General features: G+C 42.6%; 3 protein-coding genes across 9 annotated transcripts in view; 1 reads left to right on the top strand and 2 right to left on the bottom strand.

The window, feature by feature from the left end:
- Positions 1-15,115, top strand: part of ttll5 (tubulin tyrosine ligase-like family, member 5) — a 69,028-nt gene extending 53,913 nt beyond the window's left edge. For 6 of the 7 annotated variants that reach the window (XM_030718390.1, XM_030718392.1, XM_030718395.1 and 3 more), the window contains 2 exons: positions 9,148-9,230; positions 13,209-15,115. In XM_030718390.1, coding sequence (XP_030574250.1) covers positions 9,148-9,230; positions 13,209-13,261 — 136 coding nt within the window. In that variant the 3' untranslated portion in view covers positions 13,262-15,115. The remainder of the gene's footprint in view (positions 1-9,147; positions 9,231-13,208) is intronic. The other variant, XM_030718393.1, reaches the window with a different exon arrangement.
- LOC115772276 (paraneoplastic antigen Ma3 homolog) lies at positions 2,204-5,844 on the bottom strand. Its single transcript, XM_030718396.1, has 2 exons — positions 5,547-5,844; positions 2,204-4,893 (listed from the first exon to the last, which is right to left on the bottom strand). Exon 2 carries the CDS (start codon positions 4,334-4,336, stop codon positions 2,675-2,677), a length of 1,662 nt encoding a protein of 553 aa, XP_030574256.1. The 5' UTR covers positions 4,337-4,893; positions 5,547-5,844; the 3' UTR covers positions 2,204-2,674.
- A 93-nt stretch (positions 15,116-15,208) lies between the features above and the next one.
- tgfb3 (transforming growth factor, beta 3) lies at positions 15,209-25,862 on the bottom strand. The gene is made up of 7 exons (XM_030718402.1): positions 25,101-25,862; positions 20,617-20,780; positions 19,159-19,288; positions 18,910-19,017; positions 17,037-17,193; positions 16,311-16,464; positions 15,209-16,214 (listed from the first exon to the last, which is right to left on the bottom strand). Exons 1-7 carry the CDS (start codon positions 25,444-25,446, stop codon positions 16,056-16,058), a joined length of 1,218 nt encoding a protein of 405 aa, XP_030574262.1. The 5' UTR covers positions 25,447-25,862; the 3' UTR covers positions 15,209-16,055.
- Positions 25,863-26,311: the final 449 nt, after the last annotated feature.

The raw sequence follows: 26,311 nt of genomic DNA, 5'->3' as shown, positions 1-26,311 counted from the left end.
CAGTCTGTCTTCCCCTCTTCCCCATCATCAGGACGGGCACTGTAGATGAGCTGCCTCTCACAAATTGCTCTCACAACTGACTGATCTACTGCATTGATGTTCTTTGGATCAGAGAGGTGATCTTGCGTGAACTGTTGAATGCGCTCTCTTTCTTTTTGAGACCTTAAATCATCTGCCAGTACCCCATGGGGTCTTCGAGATAACCCATCTGCATCTCCATTCTGTTTTCCTGGACGATAGAGGAGCTTGAATGAGAATGTGGATAGCGCTGATAGCCATCGATAGCTGGTTGCATCAAGCTTTGCAGAGGTCAGGATGTAAGTCAGTGGATTGCTATCTGTTACAACAGTGAAGTGGTTGCCATAAAGATAATCACTGAACTTCTCTGTCACCGACCACTTGAGTGCCAAAAATTCCAACTTGTGTGCTGGATATCGACTCTCACTTCGAGACAGCCCTCTGCTTGCATAGCCTATAACTCGAAGCTGGCCCTCTTGTTCCTGATATAACACCGCTCCCAGGCCAGTGGTGCTGGCATCGGTGTGCAATATATAAGGCTTCTGGGGGTCAGCAAAGGCTAATACAGGGGCGGTTGTAAGGCTCTGAATGACTGTCTCGAAAGCCTGCTGGCAACCTGGCGTCCAGCGACTTCCAAAGGGCTCTTTCGGGTTATGGTATTGGTCTCTTCTCTGTGTTATACCTACTGGTTTCCCCCTTGATTTCTTGTGGTAAGGTGGGTAACCAGAGGTCAAATTGTGGAGAGGTTTTACGATGCTAGAGTAACCCTTAACGAACCTCCTGTAGTACCCAGCAAAACCGAGGAAAGATTTTAGTTCTCGCAGGGTCTGGGGAACAGGCCATGATTTAAGGGCTGCTATCTTCTCAGGATCAGTCTGAACCCCATCTCTGGAGACTATATGGCCCAAGTATCTAACTGAGGTCTGAAAGAAGATGCATTTTTCTGGGGATAGCTTCAATCCGAACTCTTTGAGGCGAGTGAGCACCTTCATAAGTCTCTCCTCGTGCTCCTCAAGAGTTTTGGAGAATACTATCACGTCATCCAGGAATACCAGCACGTCCTTCAAATGCATGTCCCCCATGCACCTTTCCATCAATCTCTGGAAGGTGCTGGGAGCATTAGTTACACCCTGGGGCATCCTGTTGAACTCCCAGAATCCGAGGGGACATACAAAGGCTGTCTTTTGTCTGTCTGCTTCTTCGACCTCGATCTGATAGTATCCTGACTTCAGGTCGAGTACAGAGAACCACTGGGAACCACTGAGAGCTGAGAATGTGTCCTCCAGCTTTGGAAGGTTGTATGCGTCTTTTATAGTCTGGAGATTCAGACGTCTGTAGTCAATGCATAGCCGTACTTGGCCATTCTTTTTCCGTACTACCACTATGGGTGACGCAAATGGTGACTCTGACTCTCTGATTACTCCTGCATCAAGGAGCTCTTGAATGTGCCTTCGGACAGCCTCAATGTCTTGAGGGTGTATTGGTCGGGCACGCAGTTTGAAAGGGGTTTCATCTGTGAGTTTTATGTGGTGTCTCACTTTATCTGTCTGGCCAAAGTCCAGATCATGCTGCGCAAAGACATCAGGCATGCTGTTGAGCTGCCGAGTGATGCGCTCTCTCCATTCAAGTGGGACTGGGGAGTCACCAAAATTGAAATGTAAGGTGGACTCTTGAGATGACTGAGTTTCTGGGGTTCTTTGGAGGGATTCTGATTGCTTGACTATGCCATGTTCTTTTAATAGGATGGTCTGATAAGTGCCAATCTCTGCAATAGTGCTTTTTGCAGGGATGACAATGTCATGGTCTGACTCATTGCTTATGACTACTGGCAACTTATGGGGCCGCAACCGAGGGAAGTCAACTAGACCAGCTCGGACCAGCAGCCCACCTGGCAAGGGGGATGATGATGGGTACTCAATAATAACGGATTTTTCACCTTGGAGGCCATTGGCCAGAGCAACACCCTCCACCACTACTGTTTTACCGGCTGGGATGACTTGAGGGCTCCTGCCTTGCATTCTCACCAACCCCTGCTGGTCATTACTTGCTTGTTTTCGTCTCAGCTCAATAAGTTTGAAAACTACTTTGTAGCCATATGGGGGAGAATGGCGACAGATTACATCAGTCCCTGAGTAAATGTCAAACAATACATCTAACGTGTTTGTGCCTATAATCATGAGGGACTGTGAGGTATCAGGCACAACTAAAGCGAGTGTGGTCACATCTATCGAATCCCCTAAGAAATCTTTTGGAAAAGTTATGGTAAGCTCAACATAACCAAAATATGGCACCAACTGGCCATTTGCACCTTCCACTTCTAAGAGGTCGTGCAGGGGCTTAATCTCCTGGTCGGAGAGGTATTGCTTGTAAAATGACTCAGGTACAGTTGTAACTTGCGATCCTGAGTCAAGAAGACAGCTAACCTCTTCCCCTTTCACAATCACTTGAGCTGTACTCTTGGTACCAACCAACCGTTTGGGCATTTGGGAGGGTTGGTTCTGCTTTGAATGTCGTAGGCCAGAGCGTGGTTGAGCATTAAGCTCTTCCGCGGATGTAGTCGCCCCACAGCTCTTGACAGAGAGTTTGGATTCACTTGGCATGTCTGAGGGACATTGTTGACTCCCCTCAGTCCCTGTTTGTCCCACAACAGGAACTGTTAACCGTTTAAAGGTGAGGCAGCACCATTTTGTGACTCCCACTTGAGCTGTCTTTCTTTCAACTGCTTCTTCTTTTCTCCTACTAGGATAGGGTTGGGAGGGTCAGTGCAACGTGAGGCAATATGCCCATCTTCGCCGCAGTTGAAGCAGTACCAGGGTTTGGGTTTGTATATCTGTTTCTTTTTAGTCTGCCTTTGTGCGTCTGCATCCCCTTCCTCTGGTCTTGACATTCTGCCCTGAGGTTTCCATGGAGATCCCTTATTTTTGTCTTTCTTCTGTGTCATGAATGTAGTTAACTGACTTTGTAAACTGGCCACCTGTTTCCTCAATTCCTCAATGGCATTGTTACTACCCTCATGTTTCTTTTCTGGTTCACAAGCATAGGCACCTTGGAGCTGCAACTGGGCTCTGTGTTTTGTGGTACCCATGTGTCTTTTCATACGACTACTTTTTGCTTGTTGTCGATCTTCTTCAGAGCGAATCAGTAGTAGGAGATCTGAAAACTGGGGGGGATCGGTTTTCTTTTGTTCAAGCTGCAAGGCACTCAGCAGAGCGTCATCCCAACAACCCCTGCAGAATTGTTTTAGGAGATGTTTGTCAACCTCTGTACAGGCAATTCCACCCCTCTTTGCAACGCGGCTTAATGCAGCCTGAAGTCGATGGAGGTAAGTGGATGGTTTCTCACCTGGATCTTGGAGAGTGTTCAAGAATCGGGCAAAAAGTTCCTCCCCATCTTCCACTGTGCCAAAGGCGGAGTCTAGGAGCTGCAGGTAGGCTGCGGGTGATGACTCAGGCCGTAAACCCCTTACTATATCCGCTGCTGGAGGAAGCAGGCTCTCAAGAATCTTTCTGGATATTTGCAAGGGAGGCATACTAGGATCACTTTGGAGTAGTTCAATGTGTGCGCGCCATGTGTCATAATCGGTTTCATTATTAGGTCGGGAAGTTTTCCCGGAGAAAGAGCGAAGCCTCACTTGGGATTGCATGGGTGGAACAACATCTTGACTCCGTACTATATGCTCAACCACGACCTTCTGGATGTCAGGTGGGTTCATATCAGTTAATGAAAGTGGCAGTGTCCTCCCTTTACTAGTGAGGGTGACATGGTCAGTGGCACCTTTGCTGCTTGGTGTGGCATTTAGGAAAATAGTGGGATCTTGTTGCTCTTTAATAGTGGGTGAAGATAGTGTGATGGTCTCAACATGTGTATGGGGAGAATCTTCGGCTACGGGTTGAATGGCTTCAACATCCTCCCCAATCTGGGACATTGTTTGCTTCAACACCTCACTATAGTCTTTGCCACTCAGCTTGGCTAGTTCTTTAAGTTCAGCTAAGTAAGTTTTTGTGACATTACTTCCAACCTGGGCAGCATATACGCTACTGAGTGCACTGATTTCATACACAACAGTGGGGTCATCATGTGAGGTGTATTTATAAGGTAAGTGAGCCTCTAAACCTTCTATGGCTGAACCACTGGAATATTCAACGATCAGGTTTTGGTGGAACTTAGACAATGAATCATCAACAGAAAAGCATCTCTCAATCTTCCCATAATGTTTCAGAAAGTCGATCACCTGCTCATCTTGGCTGGCCACCTTAGTGACTCCGCTGATAATAACTGCGTTTGGAATTTTGACGCCAGACTTCTGTATGAAATCCATACTGATCACGTCTCAGTATTGCTGCTAAATTCAAATGGCTCCTGGCTGGCTCGCCACTTATGTAACCAACTTCCCGAGATACGAGAGCAGATTACATTTAATAGTGAGATAACTGATAGAACAACTGTGGGCCTAAGATCAGAAGAACCTGGTTCGTGGAGCCAAGGAATAAAGCAGTAATAATGAGCCGAACACAGAGATGAAATTGAGTAGCAACTCTTATATTGTTACATAATAAAAATAAAATTTGCCATGGCTTACAATCAATTAACTGAAAACCCCAAAACAAAAAAAAGAAAATTGTGCACAAGTCCCACTAGGGATGAAAAAGGAAATTGTCCGTCTGAGTCTCTTATGGGAAAGACAGCCCGTGTTGCAGGTGTACTGGGTATGCTGAGTCTATCTGAATGGTCTGTATGTGTATATGTGTGTACTTGACTCTTTCCTTCTCTGGATCTGGGTCTTTCTCCAAAGTCCTTTTAGCTCGCCATCGAATTGGATCGGAGTCTCGCTGGATCCTCAAGACTGGTTTTCTTGTCCACTCAAAAAAACCTGACCTACAGATAAGGTCATACATGTACATGTCCATTACTTCATATTCTTAGATGCATCATTAAAGATTCAAAATCAACATATCTATTGAATTTAACCTTGGTCATATGTCCTCAGTCAGTTAAATATCTGTTTTAGTTGTACAACATTCAGCAATTCAAAACTAATCAAACATGAGAACTAAATATTCAAGCACTCATATTACTTACTGTTCGTGTGAACAATGTTCTACTAAGTTACAATTTCAAATCAATCTTGTGAAAAGTTATCACAACCTGAATAAACAAACAATTTTAAACAAAACGAGTACACATACAAGTTGGTTTAGAGGTATCAAAGAAGTGTGCTTAATTTCTTCCCTTGCATTACAGGCCTATTAATACAATAGAGAAACTGCACCAAAAATTGCCCTCTAACCTGCTTTAATTTACAAAGGAGGAATAGAGTTCCCCTATAATTTGAGCTTACAAAACACATTTAGCAACAATACACAACTACAACTCTTCTTAGCATACATTACAATACATAAATCACAGTGACTGCAGCCTACTCGCAGCTACACATTCAGTTTGCACTTATTTCACCATAGCTCACTCATTAGCTTTAATTCCAGCAGCCGAAACAAGCTAGCTGTAGCTAAACGAAACGTGGTTCTCACCGTTGCTCTGGATTTCAAATGGAGTTTGTTAGCTTCGGCGCATCCACAGCTCCCAACGCGAACGGCAACACCAGCTGCTGTAACTCGTCTCCCTTTGCCGAATCACTCTCTCCTGAACTTGCAGCAAGTAAGCTAATTGCTTCTGGCTTTCTCTTCACTTTATCAACCGAGATGTTCTCCCTTCAGCATGTAGCTACCTTCTCCATTTGCTCCTCGACTTCACCCTACGCTTCTGAGCGTGATTCCTGATTGGCTGCCGAACAGCGTAGGATCGCATACACTGAACGATGCATTCAAGTGCAGTAGGGGATTTGAAATTTAAGCATACACTCCTATTAATTCCATTTTCCTTTCATTAGTCAGTTTTGTCACCTGGGCTACATTTGCATTTATGCTCCGAACAATTGGATCAGGTGCCAGGGGAGGATGCTGGACAGATCTGGCACACTTAAACGTATAGTGAGGGTCCACGAGATCTTCAGCTCCCACCTCTGGCAGAACTTCGACAGTATTCCGAGAGAGGTTGAGGAAATTGAGTCCTAATAGACTATGTTCCACACCTCCATTGTTGAAACTGCTGCACGGAGCTGCAAAGTGGTTGGTGCCAGTCATGGTGCTAATCCCCGAACAAGACTTTGGATACTCACGGTGAAGAGAGCCATCAAGCTGAAGAAGGAGACCTAATGGGCTTGGTTGGTCTGTGGGACTTTGGAGACAGCCGATGGGTACTGGCAGACCAATCAGAATGCAGTTTGGACAGTAGATGAAGCAAAAACTTGGGTGTGGGAGGAGTTTGGTGAGGCCATGGAAAAAGACTTTCGGTCTACCTCGAAGCAATTCTGGCAACCCATCTGACGACTCAGGAGGGGAAAATGGTACTCTGCTCACATGGTTTATAGTGCGGGTGGGGGGCTGCTGACTTCAATTGAGGATATAGTCAGGTGGTGGAAGAAATACTTTGAGGACCTCCTTAATCCCACTGACATGCTTTCCGTAGAGGATGCAGAGTCTGGGTACAAGGAGGATGACTCACCCATTACTGGGGGCAAGGTCACTGAGATAGTTAAACAACTCCTTGGTGGAAGGACACCTGGGGTAGATGAGATTTGCCCTGGGTTCATGAAGGCTCTGGATGTTGTAGGGCTGTCTTGGCAGACACACATCTGCAAATTCATGTGGAAATCTCAGGTAGTGCCTCTGGATTGGCAGACTGGGGCGGTTGTTCCCAGCTTTAAGAAGGAGCACTGGAGGTTATGCTATACGGGGATCACACTCCTCAGCCTTCCGATAGACCTCAGCGCTAAGGTCTATGCCAGGGTGCTGTAAAGGAGAGTTTGTCCACTAGTGCAACCACAGATTCAGGAAGAACAATGCTGTTTTCATCCTGATCGCGGAATTCTGAACCAGCCCTTCATCCTCTCAAGGATATTCAAGTGTATGTGGGAGTTGGCCCTCGGTCGAAGCCTTTCTCAAAGTCACTGGGGTATCCTTTGGGGGGTGCTGTGGGAATATGAGGCCTCTGGCCATTGTTACAAGCAATTCAGTCCCTGTACATCTGCAGTGAGAGCTTGGTCTGTATTGCTGTCAATAAGTTGGACTTTTTTCCGGTGGGTGCTGGACTCTGCCTGGGCTGCCCTTTGTCACCAATTCCGTTCATAATTTTTATGGACAGAATTTCTAGGTGTAGCTGAGTGGTGGAAGGCTTCCGCCTTGGTGGCCTCAGAATCTCATCTCTGCTTTTTGCAGATGATGTGGTCCTGTTGGCTTCATCGGTTGGTGGCCTCCATCCATGCAATGGAGTGGTTTGCAGCCGAGTGAAGCGGCAAGTATGAGAATCAGCACCTCCAAGTCTGAGGCCATGGTCCTCAGCTGGTGATGGGAGAAACACCCTTCAACCATGTCATGAGCACTGACATTGCATAGCTTGCCCACCTAAGGGTACTCTGCAACTTCCTTGTTGGCAACACACTGTCACACTGCCACAAACACAGCAACCAGCTGATCTGAGGAGAGCCTGGCAGAGTGTAAACGAACAAACAAATAACCAAATATTAGTATCGGAACCAGTTTTAAAAATACTATAGAACAAATACTCTGTCAGGCTGTACTTAGAAATATATAATTTTTTTTATTTATCATAATTGCACAATGTGGTTCTAAGAGACTTGTAATGTAGCATGAACTACAACTATATGTACGTGTCTCACAGAGGACAGATTTCATCACTGTGATAGCATTGCAGTCATGCAATATACAGTAAAACCTGTTCTCTTGGAGAAACACTTTTAAAACCAAACTGATCACCAGCACACAAAATATATTGATTCAGTGACTAAACTACATGAAATCTTATCATGTGCTTTGAGTAAAGAGTAGGGTTGTAGCCAACCAAAGAAAATCTTTGACTGTCACACCCTGCTCTTGAACTAATCATTTGGTCACGGGGAACAAAATCTGCACATTATCTCTAGATCAGCTGTGGCAAACATGCGGCCCCTGGGCCATAACCGGCCCCACCACAGGCTCCCATTTGGCCCACTGGATGGCTTTAATTTCAATTAAATGAACCATTTACCACACAGGACTGAAAATCTATGCAACATTAAGAGGATTTCTAGATCTATTTCTAGATCTATATAAGTTGTTTAAATGATAAATACTTCTTTTTATTTAGAAAAACTTGTGCATGTGAAGGTTTTGTGCCTTTCTACTGTAATCTATAAACTGTAATGAATATACAGTGATGGGAGACCTGAAATGCATTTTTGAAATTGCACTTGTTTTTTTTTTTAAGCCAAGCGGGTCACCATTTGTTTTCTCAATAACTGAGAAAAATAATTTAACAAGAAATAATATTTAAAAGGGAGAGGGGTAAAGGGTTTCAACTTTTCAGCTAGGTATTTAGGGAAAACTTTTAAGGGTTGTTTTTGTTCTATACTCTTGTTTAACTAGTCTGGACAATGCATGAAATTGAGCTGTGTGTGGTCCATGAAGTAGAATGATTTGGATAACCCTGCTCTAGCTTAACGAAGATGGCAAAAGTGTATTGAATGCACCGTTTCTGCCGGCCTTATTAACCTTAGGGAAGGAAGGGGCCAGAAATCCTTTGGTCCTCCTACTTTCAGCACTTTTTACTCAGTACTCACAGGCCTTGCAGCACCCATTTTTGATCTCTGGCTTAATTTTTTATCCCAACTGCACACCTTTAAAACTTTGTGACTGTATCTTGAACAGTTGCAACACAGTCCTGTGCACAGTCAGATTTATGAACACCTTTCTTTTGTAGCAGTTCTAGCTACACACATTTTCTCTCTCCTACACACACACACAAATGGAGGGAGGAGACTCACAGGGCGAAAACAACGCACACTACAGTATTGCAGCTGGAAACAATCACACACCCTCAAAACCAGTTTTCTTTATATTTTTAGTATAATATTTATCTAAAAGCAGGACATTGGGATAACACAAGTGATGTGTACCACATCTTGGATAAGGACTGCAGAGATGAGCATTTGCAGTGCAGTTCATCTTTGCATAAGCCCTCTGGGAATGATAATTTTTGGTCTTCATGGATTTTTATCCTGTGTCTGATTAACAGGCAGATGTCCTCAGAGAGTTCAGCCAGTGGAACCGTGGCCAGCGGCAAGCAGGTGGTCTACGAGGCCATCTGCAGTAAAACAGGTGGGTTTAATGTTGCAGTTCTACATAGTATGTTTAGTACTCTGCTGTAGTCCTCAAGCAGGAGTGAAGTTATGCTCACTCTATGCCAGTGTTAGTGATTACAGCCAGGGCATAGTGGACATTCCCCATGGAGGACTGATAAACACCACTAGATATTTTTACCCACCTCCTGCTTGTTCAGTCGTGTGCAGGATGTGTAAATGTGTTCGACACACTGTAAAAAAGAAAATAGAGGAAAATACATAAATAATAAATTAATTACAACCCTGTTAGAAGAGTGCGGTTGTATTAATTAAATCTTACAGGGTTTGTGCCAAGCAGAGTTACAGCAACCGGAGCTGGAAGAGCAAAAGCAAAATTTCCATCGCACTCATTTTCTGTTTAAAGAAGACCTAGTATGCTCTTCTCCAGCTCCATATTTTTTGCTTCTTGTGCTCTGCTAGAGCAGTTTTGCATCAGTTACTTTTCAAAATAATCCTTATTTATCATACAGGGTCATGGTGCAGGCCCCAAGTTCATGCTCCGTCTGAAGCAAGCTGTTTTAGCTTCTCTGTCTTTAAAGCCACTCTCCCTGTAAGTGGAATCAGAACCTTAGAACACATTTAAAAACCAGTGGACTTGGCCAGAGTGCTTTAGACATTACACATAATAAGACAAATATGTTCAAGAAGTCAAGACATAAAACATAACCAGAATAGTTTGGAAATATAATAAATACATATCACTCCTCAGATTTAATAGGGTTTTCTAAAAACTAAATAGTAGTAAAGTAAAAATATATTTTAAATACTGAAATAGAAAATTACAAAAAAGCAAAGACAATTTAAAAAAATGTACGTCTTCCTTTAAGAAAACGTTCTGCTGATTGGCTCATGCACAAACGGAAGATTTGAACTGATGTGTTTACAGCCAGAGCTGTGCTTGAGACTACGATATTAAGAATATGCTCTCTTTGACATCATAAAGATCCAAGAGTAGAAAAAAACTGTCTGAAAGTGAGCATTTAAAACAGTCTGAAGGCTACAATGATGTCATTATTTGAAATTTTGGCTGTGTGACTGTATGTGACAGAAGACAAGGAAAAGCACAAAGAGTCCTCTTTAGTTGTACAGTACTGTGCAAAAGTCTTGAGCCACCCCTTATTTCTTTATATTTTGTTAGGAAAATGGGAAACAGGTGCAGCGATTTATTGAAATGTGCAAACATTAATGGAAACACAGTATATAAGGCAAAAGCAGAGTCTGTCCAATTCTAACAAGCTTGAAAGTCAATATTTGGTATGACCACCTTTATACCTCAGCACAGCCTGAACCCTCTCATTTCTTGTCATTCCTTTAAGTAGTCTTCAGGAAGAGTTCTCCAGGCTTCCTGAAGGGCATTCAAAGCTCTTCTTTGGATGTTGGCTGCCTTTGTTCCGTTCTCTGTCAAGATTATCCCACACTGCTTGTTTTTCAGATACGGCCATCTGTTGTAGATAGTTCTTTTTTTTTTTCTTTAGGATTGCCACTTCTTTTGTCCTCCACTTGTCCAGTTTACTCAAATTCTTGCACACCATGGAGAGTCAGTTTTAAGTTTTTAGCTGATAGCTCTTTGGAAATCATCTTGTTTGTGCAAAAATACTGTTTTGTACCTGTCAAACTGTATTATCTCCGAAAAACGCCAGAGAAATGAGGGGTGGCTCAAACTTTTACACAGTACTGTATGTTCTGCATGTGTTCAAAACCAGAGGAACGACACCCACTTGGGGATAAAGAGGCATAACAGTGAAGACATCTTTTTGAGATCAACTGATGGGAACATTTGGGGCATTTCCATCTGTTGGTCAATGCCATGCAGTTGTAATTACTGTCCATTTGCCAAATGCTGTACCGAATAAATAACACCTCTCAAGAGGATGACAAATGCAAGTCAGATTTTGTGGGTTCATGCACTCACGTGTGTGCTTCTGTCATCTTGCCTTATTTCCACAGCTCTTTCCATCCTGAGAGAAGTGTTGAGCTTATTGCAGTGATATTAAGCAGTTTGTGCTTATGCACACATCTGTTTGCCTGATCACGGGCTTTTTCCACAGGCCTACTATACATTAGCATAAGAAAATCACACCATTCTTCACATCATGTCAGTGTCGCAGTCAAGCGAGATCAGCTTGTTGGAAAAACACAGTAGCTGGGCATCGACCTGTCATCCCCACACCTCCTACCCCGCACTAAAACACACACACACACACACAGTATTTTTTTTTGTTCTCCATTTTCCCCCTATTCCAAAACTATGAAACCTGGCTAAGGCTAACAAACATCTTACAAACTCATCAATTACTGTAACTGGATCCTTTGGGAGCAACTTCTAAATTTAAGGAATGCATTTTTTTTCCAGTGTTCAGGGTGCACAGGGTGCTTTGCTCCTGAATAAAACGTATCACTGAATATATATACTAGTGTGTGTGTGTGTGTGCGTATATATATATATATATATATATATATATATATATATATATATATATATATATATATATATATATATCAAACTCAAAACCACTTAGTAGCGCAGGTTTAATCATGCGTTTTAAATGAGTCTGAGGGTCAAACAGAGACTTGCTGTGGTGTTTTGGAAGAGGGAGGTTGTTAATAAACGGGACACAGCCTTTGTGGAGCTTCAGAGTGCATCAGGTCTTTCTGCCTGCCCGGTGTACCTCTGTTATGAGATGACTGAGCTCCCCTGATTGACTCTGACAGGCAGTTAGAGCGAGTCCAAATGGAGAGCATTCTCTCTGATCAGCTGTCAACCATCATTAATCACACTCTCCCTTTATCTCTCTCGTGTTCTCTCATAATATGTTCCTCTCTTTGCTCATGCAGCCCTCCCTTTATCCTCTGCAAACCTTTTCTGCTCACTAACCCCCACCCCGTCTTTCCCCCCTCTTCTTCTCTGTTGATTTTTGACATGACACGAGGGCGGGATTTTGATGAGGACCTACCAGAGCTTACAGAACTAGATTGTATTGGCCACATGTGTTTCAGAGTGCTTCCCTTGAAGTTCTCGGGTCTCCACAGTTGGTGACTGTGAGGAGATTTATTGCTTGAGTTTGAGAAGGAAATGAATGCTGCACTTGGGCCATTTTAATGGAAGTCTGATCATGTCAGGACAGACAGCTTAGGCCTCTCTCTATCAAAATAAGACTGTATGGTGCATTGTTAGGAAAGGAAGGTAGTTTTTGGCAGACATCCTCATTTCAGATGTATTATGTAAGTTACTGGATTTAACTTGCCAGATGGATTTGTAATTGACTCACTCTCCTGAACTATGTACGTGAGTAGGCATTTTATTGGTAGATTAAGATTTAGTGCAGGATATACAATAAGTACAATGTATAATTGAAGTTTTAATTAGAAATTAATTAGAGCAGATTACTGTGATTATACCATTTTAACCTTTTAAGTTTTGCTTGCTTGGCGCCGTCCCTTGAGTTCTCAGTCTTATTTCAGTGTCATTTGGAGTGGGCTATAAAGGAGAGAATATTGTCCCTTTATCTTTCTTTTGCTCAGCTAGATGAAGCTGTTTCCAGCAGCCCTGTCATCGGGTTGGAAGCAAACAAGATGTTTTCGTTTTCCAGCTCACTCAGTCAGTCCTCGCAGTGAAAAAAAAGCACCAAAACAAACAGTGTGCAAAGCGGGAATGAAAGGGAATACTGTTTGGGAGCACAAACACAGCACCTCTAACTGTACTTGGAATGCCTTTTCTACTGGATACCTGGCTGCACGCCAAGCAATAGGCTCAGGGGTGCAGGGGTTGGACATGAACAACTGAGCTGACAAATCAGATCAGCTGGTAACTACCTTGACCATGAATAATTGAAGAGGTGGGCACCACAAGGGATTTAGTGAACTCATCTCAACTCTTTTGGGTTTGTGTACACATGAGGGGGGAAGACCTTTGAGTGCCTTTCTAGCTCTTTTTTTTTTTTTTTTTGTAATCAAGGTCTTTCTGCATACCGCCAGCTGTTCCAGGGTCAGGAGCCCACTCACAGATGACATGAAGGTGACCAGAGGCACGTCCTGCCACTCTGCAGGCCTGACAGGTGTCTCTGCATGTAACTACAGCTCACAGGTTTATTCCGGGACGGGACAACAGATAAAGTATGCCACACATCGAACAGAGTCCTATTAATTTCTCAATGATACAGCCACAGACATGCAAGAGGATAGTCTGCCAGGCCAGGAATGCCCAGCTTTGACGCAGGTCGGGATTTTGTTGCACAGCTCCACCCTCTCCCCTCATCGCCCTTGGCTACAATCGGTCTATATCCCACAGTGCCCGCCCTCATTCTCTCCATGCTATTGATGCCACAGGAAGATTTCACTGACAGATAGCCTTCAGCAGATGGTTCTTCAAGCCCTGTTGGTATTTTAACTACAGGATTCGTTGTTTTATTCTGTACTCAGGCAGTGGCATGTCCACCACAGCCATGCATGCAAATTTTTCTTCCTTTTTAAAAAAACAAAAAAAACAAAAAACAAAACACAGGTGATATGAGGGTTTTGGTAACAAGGAACCTCTGTCAAGTTTTTGACAAGCATTGTTGAGCCTGCATGAGCAGCTTCTCATTTTACAGACATGAATGGCGAGCATGCAGAGAAGTTCCTTTCATGTGTGGCTTCCAGCTTCAGACTCTCCTGACTCCCACTCCTTGCTGGAAGCCAAACAGTTGCCAAATCAGTCTCTCTGCCTTTTTTGCCTGAGGATGTGTTAAGCATAGCTCCCTTTTTTTTTTTCTTTGCAGGCTTGATAATAAAATGTGATTGAATTATTGTTGCCTTGTTTTTTATTTTACAAGGATGATGCAGCATTGTTGCAAGGATGTCCAGGTTTTCTGTAAAGAGCGTAGTTGGCTTGTGATTATTCCTGTAAACTGGTGAGATATTGATATTGTTTTCTTGGATGGACCAAATTCATTATTTTTGATTAAAAAAGTAAAATATTGTCATTACATCAGTATTTATTTACTGTACATTGTCCAACATGACCTTTTTGGGCCATTTCTGTAGCTCAAAGCATAACATAAAGAGGAACAATGCTCATGCACAGACCTATAATGAAGGTTAATGCTGCACCAGGAGACCAGGATCCTCACAGGTATTCTGTTGCTTGGGACCATATAGCGAGTTCTCTCAGGGGGTATTTATAAATAAAAATAAATAAAATAATGTGAGGTAAATGTCAGCAGTTTTATCATATGCTTATAATAACTGTCTGAAATACTTGAACTTTGTGCATGATTTTCTCACATCAGCTGATGATTATCATCAGTGTGAGTTTGCACAGATTATAGTTTTCAATGCAGTACGACACAATATGTGTTAATATGTAATTGACGGTGAATGTTTTTGTAACACGTGCTGTTGATGTTCAATTTCATGTTGTGAATTTCTAACTGTTACAGCCAGAACACCAACAACAGCAGGATGCAAATCAGTGTGTGTGTGATGTAATGTGGTGACACAGCTTTGTTTACACCATTTAGAAAAGAAAAATGAAACAAAAAAAAACTTTTCATTCGCTCTAATAGTAAATGTTTATGTTTTATGAATACATTTTACAGTAATTTGCTCACGGAAGTGGCTTCTTGGATTTTTCCTGTACAGCTTATGTGTGTAAATTATTGTATGGGACATGAATTTTTGAGAAATACTTAAAAAACATAAACATTTACTACAGGTGTTTTTCTGTTTCTTTTCTATATGGGCCGTACCATGTCATAATCTGTTTTGATTGTTTACAATATGCATGGAAATGTAGTCATTTTGGGAACCAGTTAGGCTGTTTGTAGCAAACAACATTGAAATGAATACCTGGAAAACATTAAAACATAATGGTTGTGACTGTAACTACACTGGACTTTGTTTCCTTCAAAATTCAGCCCACGGACCTTTAAAATAATGCATAGAATAAAATATAAATAGTCCAACAATAAAGAAAAATGAACTGTCTGACATTTTTAATTAAAAAAAAAAGTGTTTCCAAGAGTAATAAGAAAAACATTTACAGTTTGTGATCTAGTAAAGTTCACTTAGTGACATACATCATCTCATACAACAGAAAGGCTTCATTTTCAAACAAAACAATCCCTGGAATCACCATCCTGTTGCATTACAGAGGTAAACATAACCATGGAAATACTACTTTGAAATCAAGATTGGTTTCCAGCATGTTGTCTTTTTCCTAAGATCATTTTTATTCAACAGCATTTAATCCTAAACAAACAGTGTAGGGAGCTGTGGCGCGCACAGCGTCAGTTTCCAGCTCGGACTTTTGAATGTGTCCTGTATGGTGTGTTTGCCCTCTTTGACATATGCTGAGTTTAGTCTGCATCCTGAGTCATTTTCTCTTTTTGAATGCGTCCTTGAGAATGGATTGGTCATAGCAAGACAATTATTGTTGTTCCTCGTTCACTGAAAACAGGCTTTGAATACCAATAGTCATAGACATGAGGTACAAAATGCTGGGGAGGGGAAAGAATGAGAAACACTGATGTCAAAAGGTAATTACTGAAGGTCAACAAGAGGTCTGATGGGTTTGAGAGCGCTGTTGGGGAAGTGGTGTCTGACAGGTCTTCTAAGTAAATGCTGCCAATGATTGTTGGAGTAGAGGACTGCGTTTTTTTTTTTTTTAAGAGCTCGGGCAAGGCTGAAACATGGGGAAGAGGTACTCATGGAGGCCAAACTGTACATTGCCCGCTTTAATTCCTCATACCCGCTTTGGAGCAGTGCTGGGCGTCATCAGATCCCATGCCTCGCCTCTCACAGGGGCCCTGAAGACCTTGGAAGTTTAGCTGCACTTGCAGGACTTGACGACCATGTTTGAGAGCTGCTCGACTTTTGGGGAGCGACCCACATAGTAGAGGATCGTTAGGGGCTCCAAGTCCTGAGGAACACAGCAGGGGGAGGCAGAAGCTTCAGGGTTCAAGGTGTTGTACAGGCTCAGCAGCTGTAGAAGGAAGATGACAAAGAAATAAGGTTCAGCAACCGCATTTCCAAACAAACCAGATTCATGGCTTGAATGTGTTGTGGCTCTTTCTCTCACCGAGCTGTGGGTGGTGTCTGCACTGCGTAGGTAAGGACAGGGACCAGAGCAGAAGTTGGCATAGTACCCTTCAGGCTGGTGAATCCACCTCCAGCCCAAATCCTCCCGGAAATTAATATATAGTTGTCGCACACAGCAGTTCTCCTCATAATTGCTGCAGACATGAAAGGGAAGATATGATTACCCACTTGATGTCACAGATAACACACAATTTTAAGTATACATTTTCCACCCTGTGGCCTCAGTCAGCGATGAGACAGAAATTCAGAAATTCCAGTCTTAGGTGTGCCCTTATTTTCCCTCTTGGAGTCAGCCCAGGTGTCTTTGGTACTGCCTGTCAGAGGAAATCCAGAGCTGAGGAGACGGTGTGTAAAAGGAGGTAACGTTTGCTAGTATTGGGACAGATCCTGACTTGTATAAGCTAGTACCTCTGCCAGGCTCATCTGGGTGATTAACAGGTTTATTGCGTGTTATTCTTTGTGTATTCTGTGCCCATTTACATGGCTTCCTTGTCATGTTTTTGAAATGTGACAACTGGTATTTTAATTGGAATCTATGTTTTATTCAAGTGTCCCCCCTGTCTGCAATATTAGCCCCGCAGGCAAATGTCTTAAATTGCCAGTGCAGGTGCAGCCACGGAAACAGTTTTGGAGAATTTATTTTAAGATGATGAGCAATAGTCTAAGTAGTGAATTACATTTTCCAGGGTGAGCAAATGAGGCTTACTTGAAGCAGTAATTGGTGTCAAGTGCCCGCTTGCGCCTGCGGGAAGAAGATTGGGCATCCAGCCTGTGGGGAGGGAGCATCATGAGGATGAGGTGGGGGTACAGCTGCTCCTTTTGGTTTTTCACACGGCTCGGATCATCATAGTCCACTTCCATACCTGCAGGAGGGGTTTGGTGTTTTTTTTTTTAGTTTGAAGAAAAAAACTGCACAAAAATGTTTAAGATCTTTTAACGATTCTTCAACAGCTGACGTCAGTGAAAACACACTTTAGTTGTAATCAGTGTAATCAATTATAACTCTTACATACGGACACTCTCCAGGCCTGGCTTCACTCATTTTTGTCTCACTTTTCATCCCTTCCTGGATTTCACACTGGTCCCTCAAACTTCCTTTTTCCCTCTATTCTCCCCCTGGGCCGGTGTCTGCTCATCCACTCTATCCCTGATAGCTAAAGCAGTGGATATCTCAGGAGAGATGCTGCTGTTGGATATGTACGACCCTCTTTAATTTGGGGCCAAAAGTCTGAGCGCCGTGGCAGCACATTCCTTGTGGCCAAGCCAGTCAAGAGTGTTCCCAGGACCGAGGGCCTGGGGGCCCCAGTGCTAAGTGAGATACCAGATCAATTGTATTCCCATGCTCTGTACCTCTCTCTTCCTCTTAGAAAGGAAACACATTATCTTAACAAAAAGACCTCAGTGAGTGTTGCTGCTAGAGGAACATGCTGATGACTGGACTGAAAAGGACTTTTGTGGACCAGTTGCATAATAATAAGGGTATTGTGAGTGGTATTCTATAACGACATCCTAATTCATCACAAGAAACATTGTAGAGCACACTGTGCACAAGGACTCCTCATCAATGCTTCAGGCAACTTTAATGAGGCAGTAAATGCACTGAAACAAAAGATTTGCTTTTGTAATATTGGAAAATAATCCAAAAAAGTGGCGTTTAAGAAATTTCCAATCTACTGCTATTTGTACAAATTACTCTGGCAATCCAACACAGTGTCAGCAAATAGAGCATACGATAAGAGATTTATAAATGCTTTTTAACATTAACAGAAACAACTGTGTCTCAGCATCCACTGGTAACTAATTAGCAAAAAATAATTATAAAGATTCTTAAGCCTCTTATAAATACACTGTGAAATAAAGTATGGGGGGGGGAAAGAGCCAGTTGGATCGACTAGTCCTGAGACCCTCTAATGCAAATCATCCGAAAAACCACCTGTGCCTCTACAGCGCTAATGAGAATAAACCAAATTTTTCAACAAAAAAAATAGATGCCTATCTTAAACATTTGACAAATCAAACAAAAGTCAAACAAACTGAACCGCTATCTGGCTCGTAATCGTTAATACAACATCTTGGGAGACTGGAAGATCAAAAGCAGAGAAAAATCCTGGCCAAACACACACTCAGAGACCACAGTCTGGCCACGGAGCCTTGACAACACACAAGTCTCGGAACCCTACAGAAAAAAAGATGAGTCTGAGACTCAATTCCTGGTGCTGTTTGTTAGCTTTCTCATTTTACAGTGAATAATAACAATAACAAAAAATGTGTTGCAGTGGAAGATTTTAAATTAGAAACTATTTAAATAGCCAAGGAGAAAGACCATTCGAGGGCTGGTTGAGTACATTTTTGCTTGCTGTTAGGTGAGAAGATGAAACCGTGTTTAATTAAGCTTAGATTGGCATGGAGAATGAAACCAGTTTGTTTCTGCTTATAGTTTAAAACCTTAACAATGTTGTTTTCAGCACCTTCACGGTGACCTTGTTAAAATGAAATTAAACTCAAAAGCAGAGGTGCATAACTCTGTGAAACATAGCAGAGCTAATCCATCATAAGTTAGATATCAAATGCAATCTCACCTTTGAACTTGACTTCTAGTACCTCATTGGTATTCTCAATAATATCACCATTAGGCCTGAAGGTGTGGCAGGGGCAATGCACACTGATCTCCAAGCCAAGATTAGTCTCTGAGGGAGAAATAAGAGCAGAGGGAAGTAAGGAGCTGACTTTTTCCCCGAGGCCATCCTGCTTCATTTCACACAAAGCAGTTCTTATTGGCAGGACATGTAATAAGGTGTGATGCGAGGAAAATGTGGTGTCCCACTCACGTCGGTTGATCAGCCACTCTCTCACTGTCTCTGTAACATCAAAGGAGACCCACTCGGGCGTTCCTTTGGTCAGGACGTTCTTGCCCCCAATGTAGCGCTGTTTGGCTTTGGGGTCATCTTTCTGGAGGATCTGTGAGGAAAGATGAAAATGTGACCCAGCTGCATAAACTCTTTTATTTTTACGCACACATGCACACACAGAATCGAGGCTGTCTGTCTGAGCCAGACTCTCCAGGATGCCTTTGGGCCAAATGTCTACTCTTCATGGAAAAAGTGACTCCCTGTGTTGATAGCCCCATTTTGCAAGTTAATGCCTGTGTCTTACCCGCTTGCCAATGGGAACCTGGCTGTCCTTCACATCAGCCATTTAAACTTTGACTTATCCTTCACACACAGTGTCAGAAAGTTTAGAAAAAGTATCTCTGAGGGCATTAAAGCTCTAACTCTGTTAGAATGTTAAGACTCTGACTGCGCAGCACTGACAGAGGAAAATACAGCTGTGTGTGTCAGACATTTATGCCTCCACCAGCATGTCTCTGAACAAAGCTGTTTATCTGTAGTGAGAAATGTGTTTGCGTGGTGGGTATGAGCACTTAGCCCCACAGCAGAGCTATGGATAACCAGGTTTCTGAACAATGTCAGCATCTAATCTGTCTTCCTGTGGGAATGAGGGGGCCACAGGACTGCCAGCGTCAGCCCTCTGCCAGTCAGTTCCAGCCTGAAAAGTGTGGGGGCGAGTGAGCAGCTCCATTTACTCCCCCAGTGGGTGACCCTGCCTCTATCTCCTCCTAGGCTCCTGGAAACAATCTGAAGGCCTGACAGTCTGTATTCAGCACTGGCCAGAGCCTTGCCTCAGAGGCGGTATGCAGTCCGGAGACGCTTGTCTCCCTGGCAGGAAATGTTGGAACCTGATCATTACTCCTGGTCTCTCACGGGAGATTAATGAGGAAACAGAAAAAAAAAAATCTATTCTTGCCACCCCACACAGAGCTATACCAGATGTATGCTTTAACACACTTCATAAATGCTTAAAATCACACAGATCTCTCTCTCTCTCTCTCTATATATATATATATATATATATATATATATATATATATATATATATATATATATATATACACACACACACACACACACACACACCATACTTAATCCAACATGGATGGACAAATGCTTTGATTGACAGCTGTGAAAGAAGAAACTGCCGAATGGTAATCTAGGGTTTCTTAAAGTCGGCTGCACAAGCTCTTAAATTTGTCCTGATGTAGAATCCATTTGATTTTAACCACATGGAATAATGATCAGCACTTGAAAAGAGAGGGTGAGGGAGCCGGACACCCAAATATAAATGTTTTCATCTTTCTCACTGACCTGCACAGGCCTGCTGAGAGAAATAGAGCACACAACCCTCCCTGTGCTCTGCTAACAGTGGAAATGAACGGTCAGTTCACACACCTGGTAGAGCTCAATCCTCTGCTCGTTTTTCCTGGCGCTGGGGTTGGGGATCCGCAGGGCTCGAAACTCAGCCCGGAACAAGTTGGTGGCGTTCTTCTCCATGATTGACACATTGAAGCGGAATATCTTGGGGGTGATGCCCCTCGGGCAGTTGGGGAGGTCATCTGCAGGTACAATGAAAATGACTTGTCAGTATTTTTAAAAATTATGTTAAAAAAATCAGATTTTTTTTTTTTTTTTTGCCATGATCCCTTTAAGCTGCTACTTCATTGTGAAAAGCATATTTCCTACTGATATCCTCACAGGGGTTGGATGTGTTTATTGAACCGATAATTGATAAACCTTTTGCAGAGGATTCCCCTCTACAAATTTAAATAGTTTAAAGATAAAAACAAAAGTTCTATTAAAAAAAACCAAAAAAACAACAATTTCTACTCTATCAAGGGAGCCATTACCACAAAACCATCTGCTTATGCTTTGTGCGGTCCGAGTTAGCAACAAGTTGAAGTCATGAAATGAAAACCAAATGTCCCATGTGTTAGTGGAGCAGGCTACAGTGGGACAGCAGCATACTCCTCCTCCTCCCAGCAGCACTTGAGCCCAACAGGTGCTCCAAGGGCTCAGCCAAGTATTCCCTGGAACTCAAAGGTTTTGCTGGGAATATGCAGGCTCACGTGCTGGAGGAGAACAGTACCTGAGCAACCACTGAGGAGAGAGACTCCGCCACACCAAGGAGAATGTACCTGGCAAGCAGTAACTCACTATCCACCAAAACACGGCGTATGTGTGTGTGTTTGTGACTGCACACTGACCTTTAGCACAGTGAATGGCCACACTGTGATTCTATCTGAAAAGCTTCCTGCTGCACTGAAGCCTTTCTCCTTTATAATACCATAATACCATAGAACAGTTTATTATTTTAACAGGCCCAGCACATGCAGTGTTGAGCAAAACAAGCGCATAGCAAACTTTTTATGAGCCAAGTGGAAACAGTCACTTACAGCCAAACCATGGCTAATTTATTACTTCAAGCATAAGCTTTATTACCAAGCCTCAGATTTGCTGATGGTTGAAAGGGGCACTGCACCTTTAGCTGATTTGCACCTCGAGCAGATTTGGGACAAGTGGAAACTCAGAAGTTAAGCTGTTTCTGTGTCATGCAAAAGGAACTTGCACATCTCCAAGTATCTGTACTTCATTTGACCCATAATCCTATTTCAGTGTCCTCCAGTCATTATCTGATATTTCCACAAAGTTTTTTTTTTTTTTCTCTCAACTTTCCCTATTTATAGTTGACCTTTCAGCATTTGTCCCCAGCCAGATATCTGTCCAGTGTTTCCACACAATCTATAAGGAGGAAACCTCAGTAGCCCTTTCCTCCCCTCACTCACTCACTGCTTCATCTCCCCCACAGAAGGTGGAAAGCCCCACTTCGAGGGGAGATTTGAAATTCTAATCAAGTCTTTGGTTTCCTTTTGGATGACCTCATTTTTCCCATTGCAATGGTTTTAGGTGGATTTCACATTATGGCTTATTTTTGCCAGGGGTCTGAAAGGTAATTTGTTCCATGTTGGTGAGTGGAAAGGGGTTGCTTGTATAATTAAAATGAGATACATTCACAAACTGATTTGAGCCCATCCATTTTTTTAGATGAGAGCTCCTAAGACACAAGCGAAATGTATTAACACTGACACAGTGCAAATGATGTCAGTAAGCTTGTAATTTCTACCAGTAAAAATTCAAGGTGTCTAGTTTTCAATGTCAAACTTTAGATTAAAGAAAGCCGTAATCTATATGTTAAACACTATGTAGGTAATCAAACGAAATCTAATGTTATTCCTAAAGATTTCACTGTTCTAAGGTCAGGTTTTTATTAGAAAATATGTTTATTTTGAGTTTTACTGGGAGAAGCTGTCATTAACACATCTGCAAAAGTGTATTTATAGTCACATATAAAAACCCGGATAACAAAACAATGCCCACCTGACTCCATTCTCACATTATCACCCAATTAATTTGAACATATCGGTTTTAAATGAGGGATTTAGGAGCAAAGTTCTCCAAAATGCCTGAAGACAGACATCTAAATAGATCTTGCTGCCTCGCCCAGACGCTATCGACCACACCTCAACTCCTGACACGCGTTCAGCCTCCGGTGTCATGACACAGAAGCTCCCAGAACAAAGCTCCAAGGAATCACCTCTCTCTGCACTTTTGCCCAGAGGATACTTGTGATGTCAGTCTCTCCACAGCTTTGTGGACGTAAACAAAGGAAATAGAAAGCATAAGTCAGCAGGTGCTAGCCAGCTGCTGTGGTGTCTAGATCTCATAAAGCATAGCAGAAATTGCATTAGCTGGAGTTCTTTATGATTTGCTTAAATTGCTGTATCTGGAATGTGAATTTGCATCATGCTCCAATGGAAAAAAAGTTTGATTTCCCCTCACCAGTTACCCGAGGCTTAACATTCATGTTTTAATGTACCAAATTCAAATTGCTCTGCATCAGAAACAAGTCTATTCCTCCATCAGACTGCAGACATCAGGTGTTGCAGTGCGGAGGGAATAATGCGAAGAGTGGAAAAACTACTTTTTTTTCCTTTTACCCCCCACTAGATTAAAGATGAGGAAGCAAAAACGGTAAAGGCGTGGGAGTTTGTTGGACAGTTGCTGTTTCTTTGGAGGCAGACCAAAGACCTCTGTCTCTGTTTATTCAGATGACATCATCTTTCTATTATCCCATATATCAGATTCTCTGCTGTCCTCAGCGCTGGTCTTCAATTTTTTTTCTTTTTTTTTTACTGACCCAACACTGAGTCAGTGATTGGCTTGAAATTTCATGCTCCAGCGAGCGAGACAAGGCCATTCAGTAGACTCTTAAACTGTTATTGTGTTACAGGTCATCTCTCAGTTCAAAAACGTTCTTATCTAATTTCCTTAGCAGCACTATCCGCGCCTGCCTTGTGATGCACCAGGAAAAAAAAAAAAAAGGAAGCTCCAGATTCCTGTTCTCTCTCAGTTTTGCTTCATCTACTCATAAATACCAAAAGCTTTGAATTGCATCGCATTAGTAGTCATGTCTAGCAAAGCAGTCTGGAGCAAGCGGTGCATTAAAGAATGAGAGAAAGGTTTCTGTTTAACTTCTTAACTAAGCACGGAAAAAAGCTGAACTTGACTTTATTCCCAAACACTCCCACCTTCCAAAAGCGATGAATGTAAAACTCATTATATTCAGCAGGAATGAAAATGAACTACACTGCAGAAATACCAAGGTGACAGACATTATGTTTCTGCATACTGCAACATGCCCAGCTCTCCTTAAAATTACATAATGGAAAGGAAAAGTGTTAATTAACGCATGTGGCACCTTCTGTTAATTTAAACAATCTGTCCCTTAAATAAGCTGTTGGGCAGAAAGTGTTGCCAGTACGTTCATGTCTTGTATTATCACCTACATTATGGCCCACAGTATGAGACCAGTGATGTGTCCTGGGCACCTGGCCATCACTGATCCCACTCCTTAGACCTCTGTTTGTTTTGGGAGCTTTGGCTACCTCTGACCAGTGGTTAAACCCCGAGCTGTGTATTTTGAATGTCAGAAGCACTTTGTGGGACCTATGAAATGAATTTGATTCAGGGCTTACGCTGGAACCGGCAAAGGTTCTGCTCAATGTCACAGCATTGCACAAACACCTGTTGATTTCAGAATCGCAACACCATGCGCTAACCGGCCTCTGACCGTGAACGGGCGCAAATCCAACTGCTCCACTTAGGCTTTCTCTGGAGAATCTGCAGCTCACTGGGCTTCTGCTTCTGATTTCTGGAACAATCAATGGGCCATAGTTTATACAGGAAATACCAATATGGATGAACGAGGGAATTAGATCATAACACGGAGCTACTTAAAGGAAATAGTGGGGAAATAGAAGTGAGTGACAGTGGAAGAAAAATATTGGGAATCTCGCGGCCAGAAAATGGAAATGAGGTATTGGAGTTGGCAATAAATAGTGGATTTAACAGCCTGAGAATTTTCCTCGCTTAGGAATGTGTCAGACTAAGGCTGGGGTTCCCATGGATTTGGTGTGAGGTATGCATGAGGAATTGTGCTCATTCCAATTAGACTGTTTACTTTGCTCCTCTGCGCGACGCCACGGAGCGTCTGCGCGTAAAAGCTGCACAGACAAGAATGGACTTCACACCGGCTGGAAAAAAAAATAATTTGTCTTTCACATTTTGTGTTTTGTTTTATTTATTTTCCTCGCCTAATAACTTGGCCATAAGTCACGGCAAAGATAAAGGTGTTTGCGCATAAATTCTTTTGCGTAAGTAATTAAAAGGATTTGGGAAAATATATGATCATCTACTTAAAATATAAAACATAATTATTCACCTGCACCCAGAACAGGAAAAGCTTCTAGTTTATTGGGTAAGCGTGGGAGCTTATAAAAGAAAAATGTGAACATTCATGACCAAAACAGTACACTCACTGTTTTCTGGTGGACCATTGATCATGTTGAACTTGTAAATCTCTTTGGCGTAGTACTCTGTCTCCGTGTTATCCTGTCCGCAACTCTGCTGCCGGTCTCTCCCCAGCTCCTCAATGAGCTCCTTGGTGCTGTTATAAAGTGCCAGAACCTGAAACGGTACTTGACTTGGACCTGTTGTTTGAGGCGGACTGGTCATTCGGAGTTTACTGAGAATCTGTCCCCGGACCGCCTCCACTCTCTTTTTCTTTATGTGTTTGATGTCCACAGTGGTGCAAGTGGAAAGCGAGAAAGTCATTGTCACACAATTTGAGAGGAGGAAAAACAGAAGTGCTTTGCCCAGATTCATATTTCACTCTGCGTTCACTCACAGCCGAGGCTTGTCAAGTAACAGAAGAAGAAGAAAAAAATCCCTTTTATCTTTTCATTCAGGTCGCAAGTGAGTTCTGTTCCTGGAGGAATCCCATTTTCTCAAGTGCTATGTCATCTTTGCAAAATGCGCATTTGCGTGGGCGCGAATCCGTGCAATTTTGCAAAAAGGTCTCGACTCTTCCGCAAAACTCTTAATTGCACTCTTCATTCCCCCTTGTCTCATTCAGGCATCGCTCCCCTTTTTTCTTAAGTTTACAGGGGGCCGATCTCTGCACCGTTGTTCAGTTGCTCCATTGCATTAGGGTCTTTCCATCCACTTGTGCTTATATGTGGAGTGCGCCTTTGTGATCTCCCTACAGTCCAACCTCAAACACACTAAAGACGCTCTCCACGCTCGCTCATACTTTATAACGACGACCGGTGACGTTTCTGAGGGAGGGGCCGCAAGTTATTGACCGTGCTCGGTCCCATTCTGTAGTAAGATAAATATGACTATGAAATTTCATGCTGCCAAACAGTTTTTGAATCATGCGCACGTAATATTGGGCAATGCGATTTCGCAAGAGAGAAGGAAAGTCCACGGATTGCATTAGTTTGTCAACAGCTGTCATTTATATTTTATGGATATGACTGAAATGAAGAAATGTTTTGTTGTTTGCTCCACATCCATTCCCATCAGTTAAGGAACCTAAACCGGACAGCGGGTCATTGATTTAAGCCTTATTAGTAGGTTTCTGTTTTGAATATTTTTAATAGCTAACAAAATAACGTGCTAGAAGTAAAACAACTACAGATAGAGGGTCAAAGTTAACATGTAGAATTTTTGAAGGCGCACAAGGGAG

The sequence above is a fragment of the Archocentrus centrarchus genome, chromosome 22 (assembly GCF_007364275.1).
Source record: "Archocentrus centrarchus isolate MPI-CPG fArcCen1 chromosome 22, fArcCen1, whole genome shotgun sequence".
NCBI classification, from domain to species: domain Eukaryota; kingdom Metazoa; phylum Chordata; class Actinopteri; order Cichliformes; family Cichlidae; genus Archocentrus; species Archocentrus centrarchus.
This window is presented reverse-complemented; position numbering and strand designations above follow the sequence as displayed.

Coding starts and splice junctions, on each gene's coding strand:
- LOC115772276 (XM_030718396.1), bottom strand. CDS start 4,336: ATGGATTTCATACAGAAGTCTGGCGTCAAAATTCCAAACGCAGTTATT.
- tgfb3 (XM_030718402.1), bottom strand. CDS start 25,446: ATGAATCTGGGCAAAGCACTTCTGTTTTTCCTCCTCTCAAATTGTGTG. Junction 19,018..19,158: donor AGAGTGGCTGATCAACCGAC/GTGAGTGGGACA, acceptor TTTCTCCCTCAG/AGACTAATCTTGGCTTGGAG. Junction 16,465..17,036: donor GACACCAATTACTGCTTCAA/GTAAGCCTCATT, acceptor TCATGTCTGCAG/CAATTATGAGGAGAACTGCT.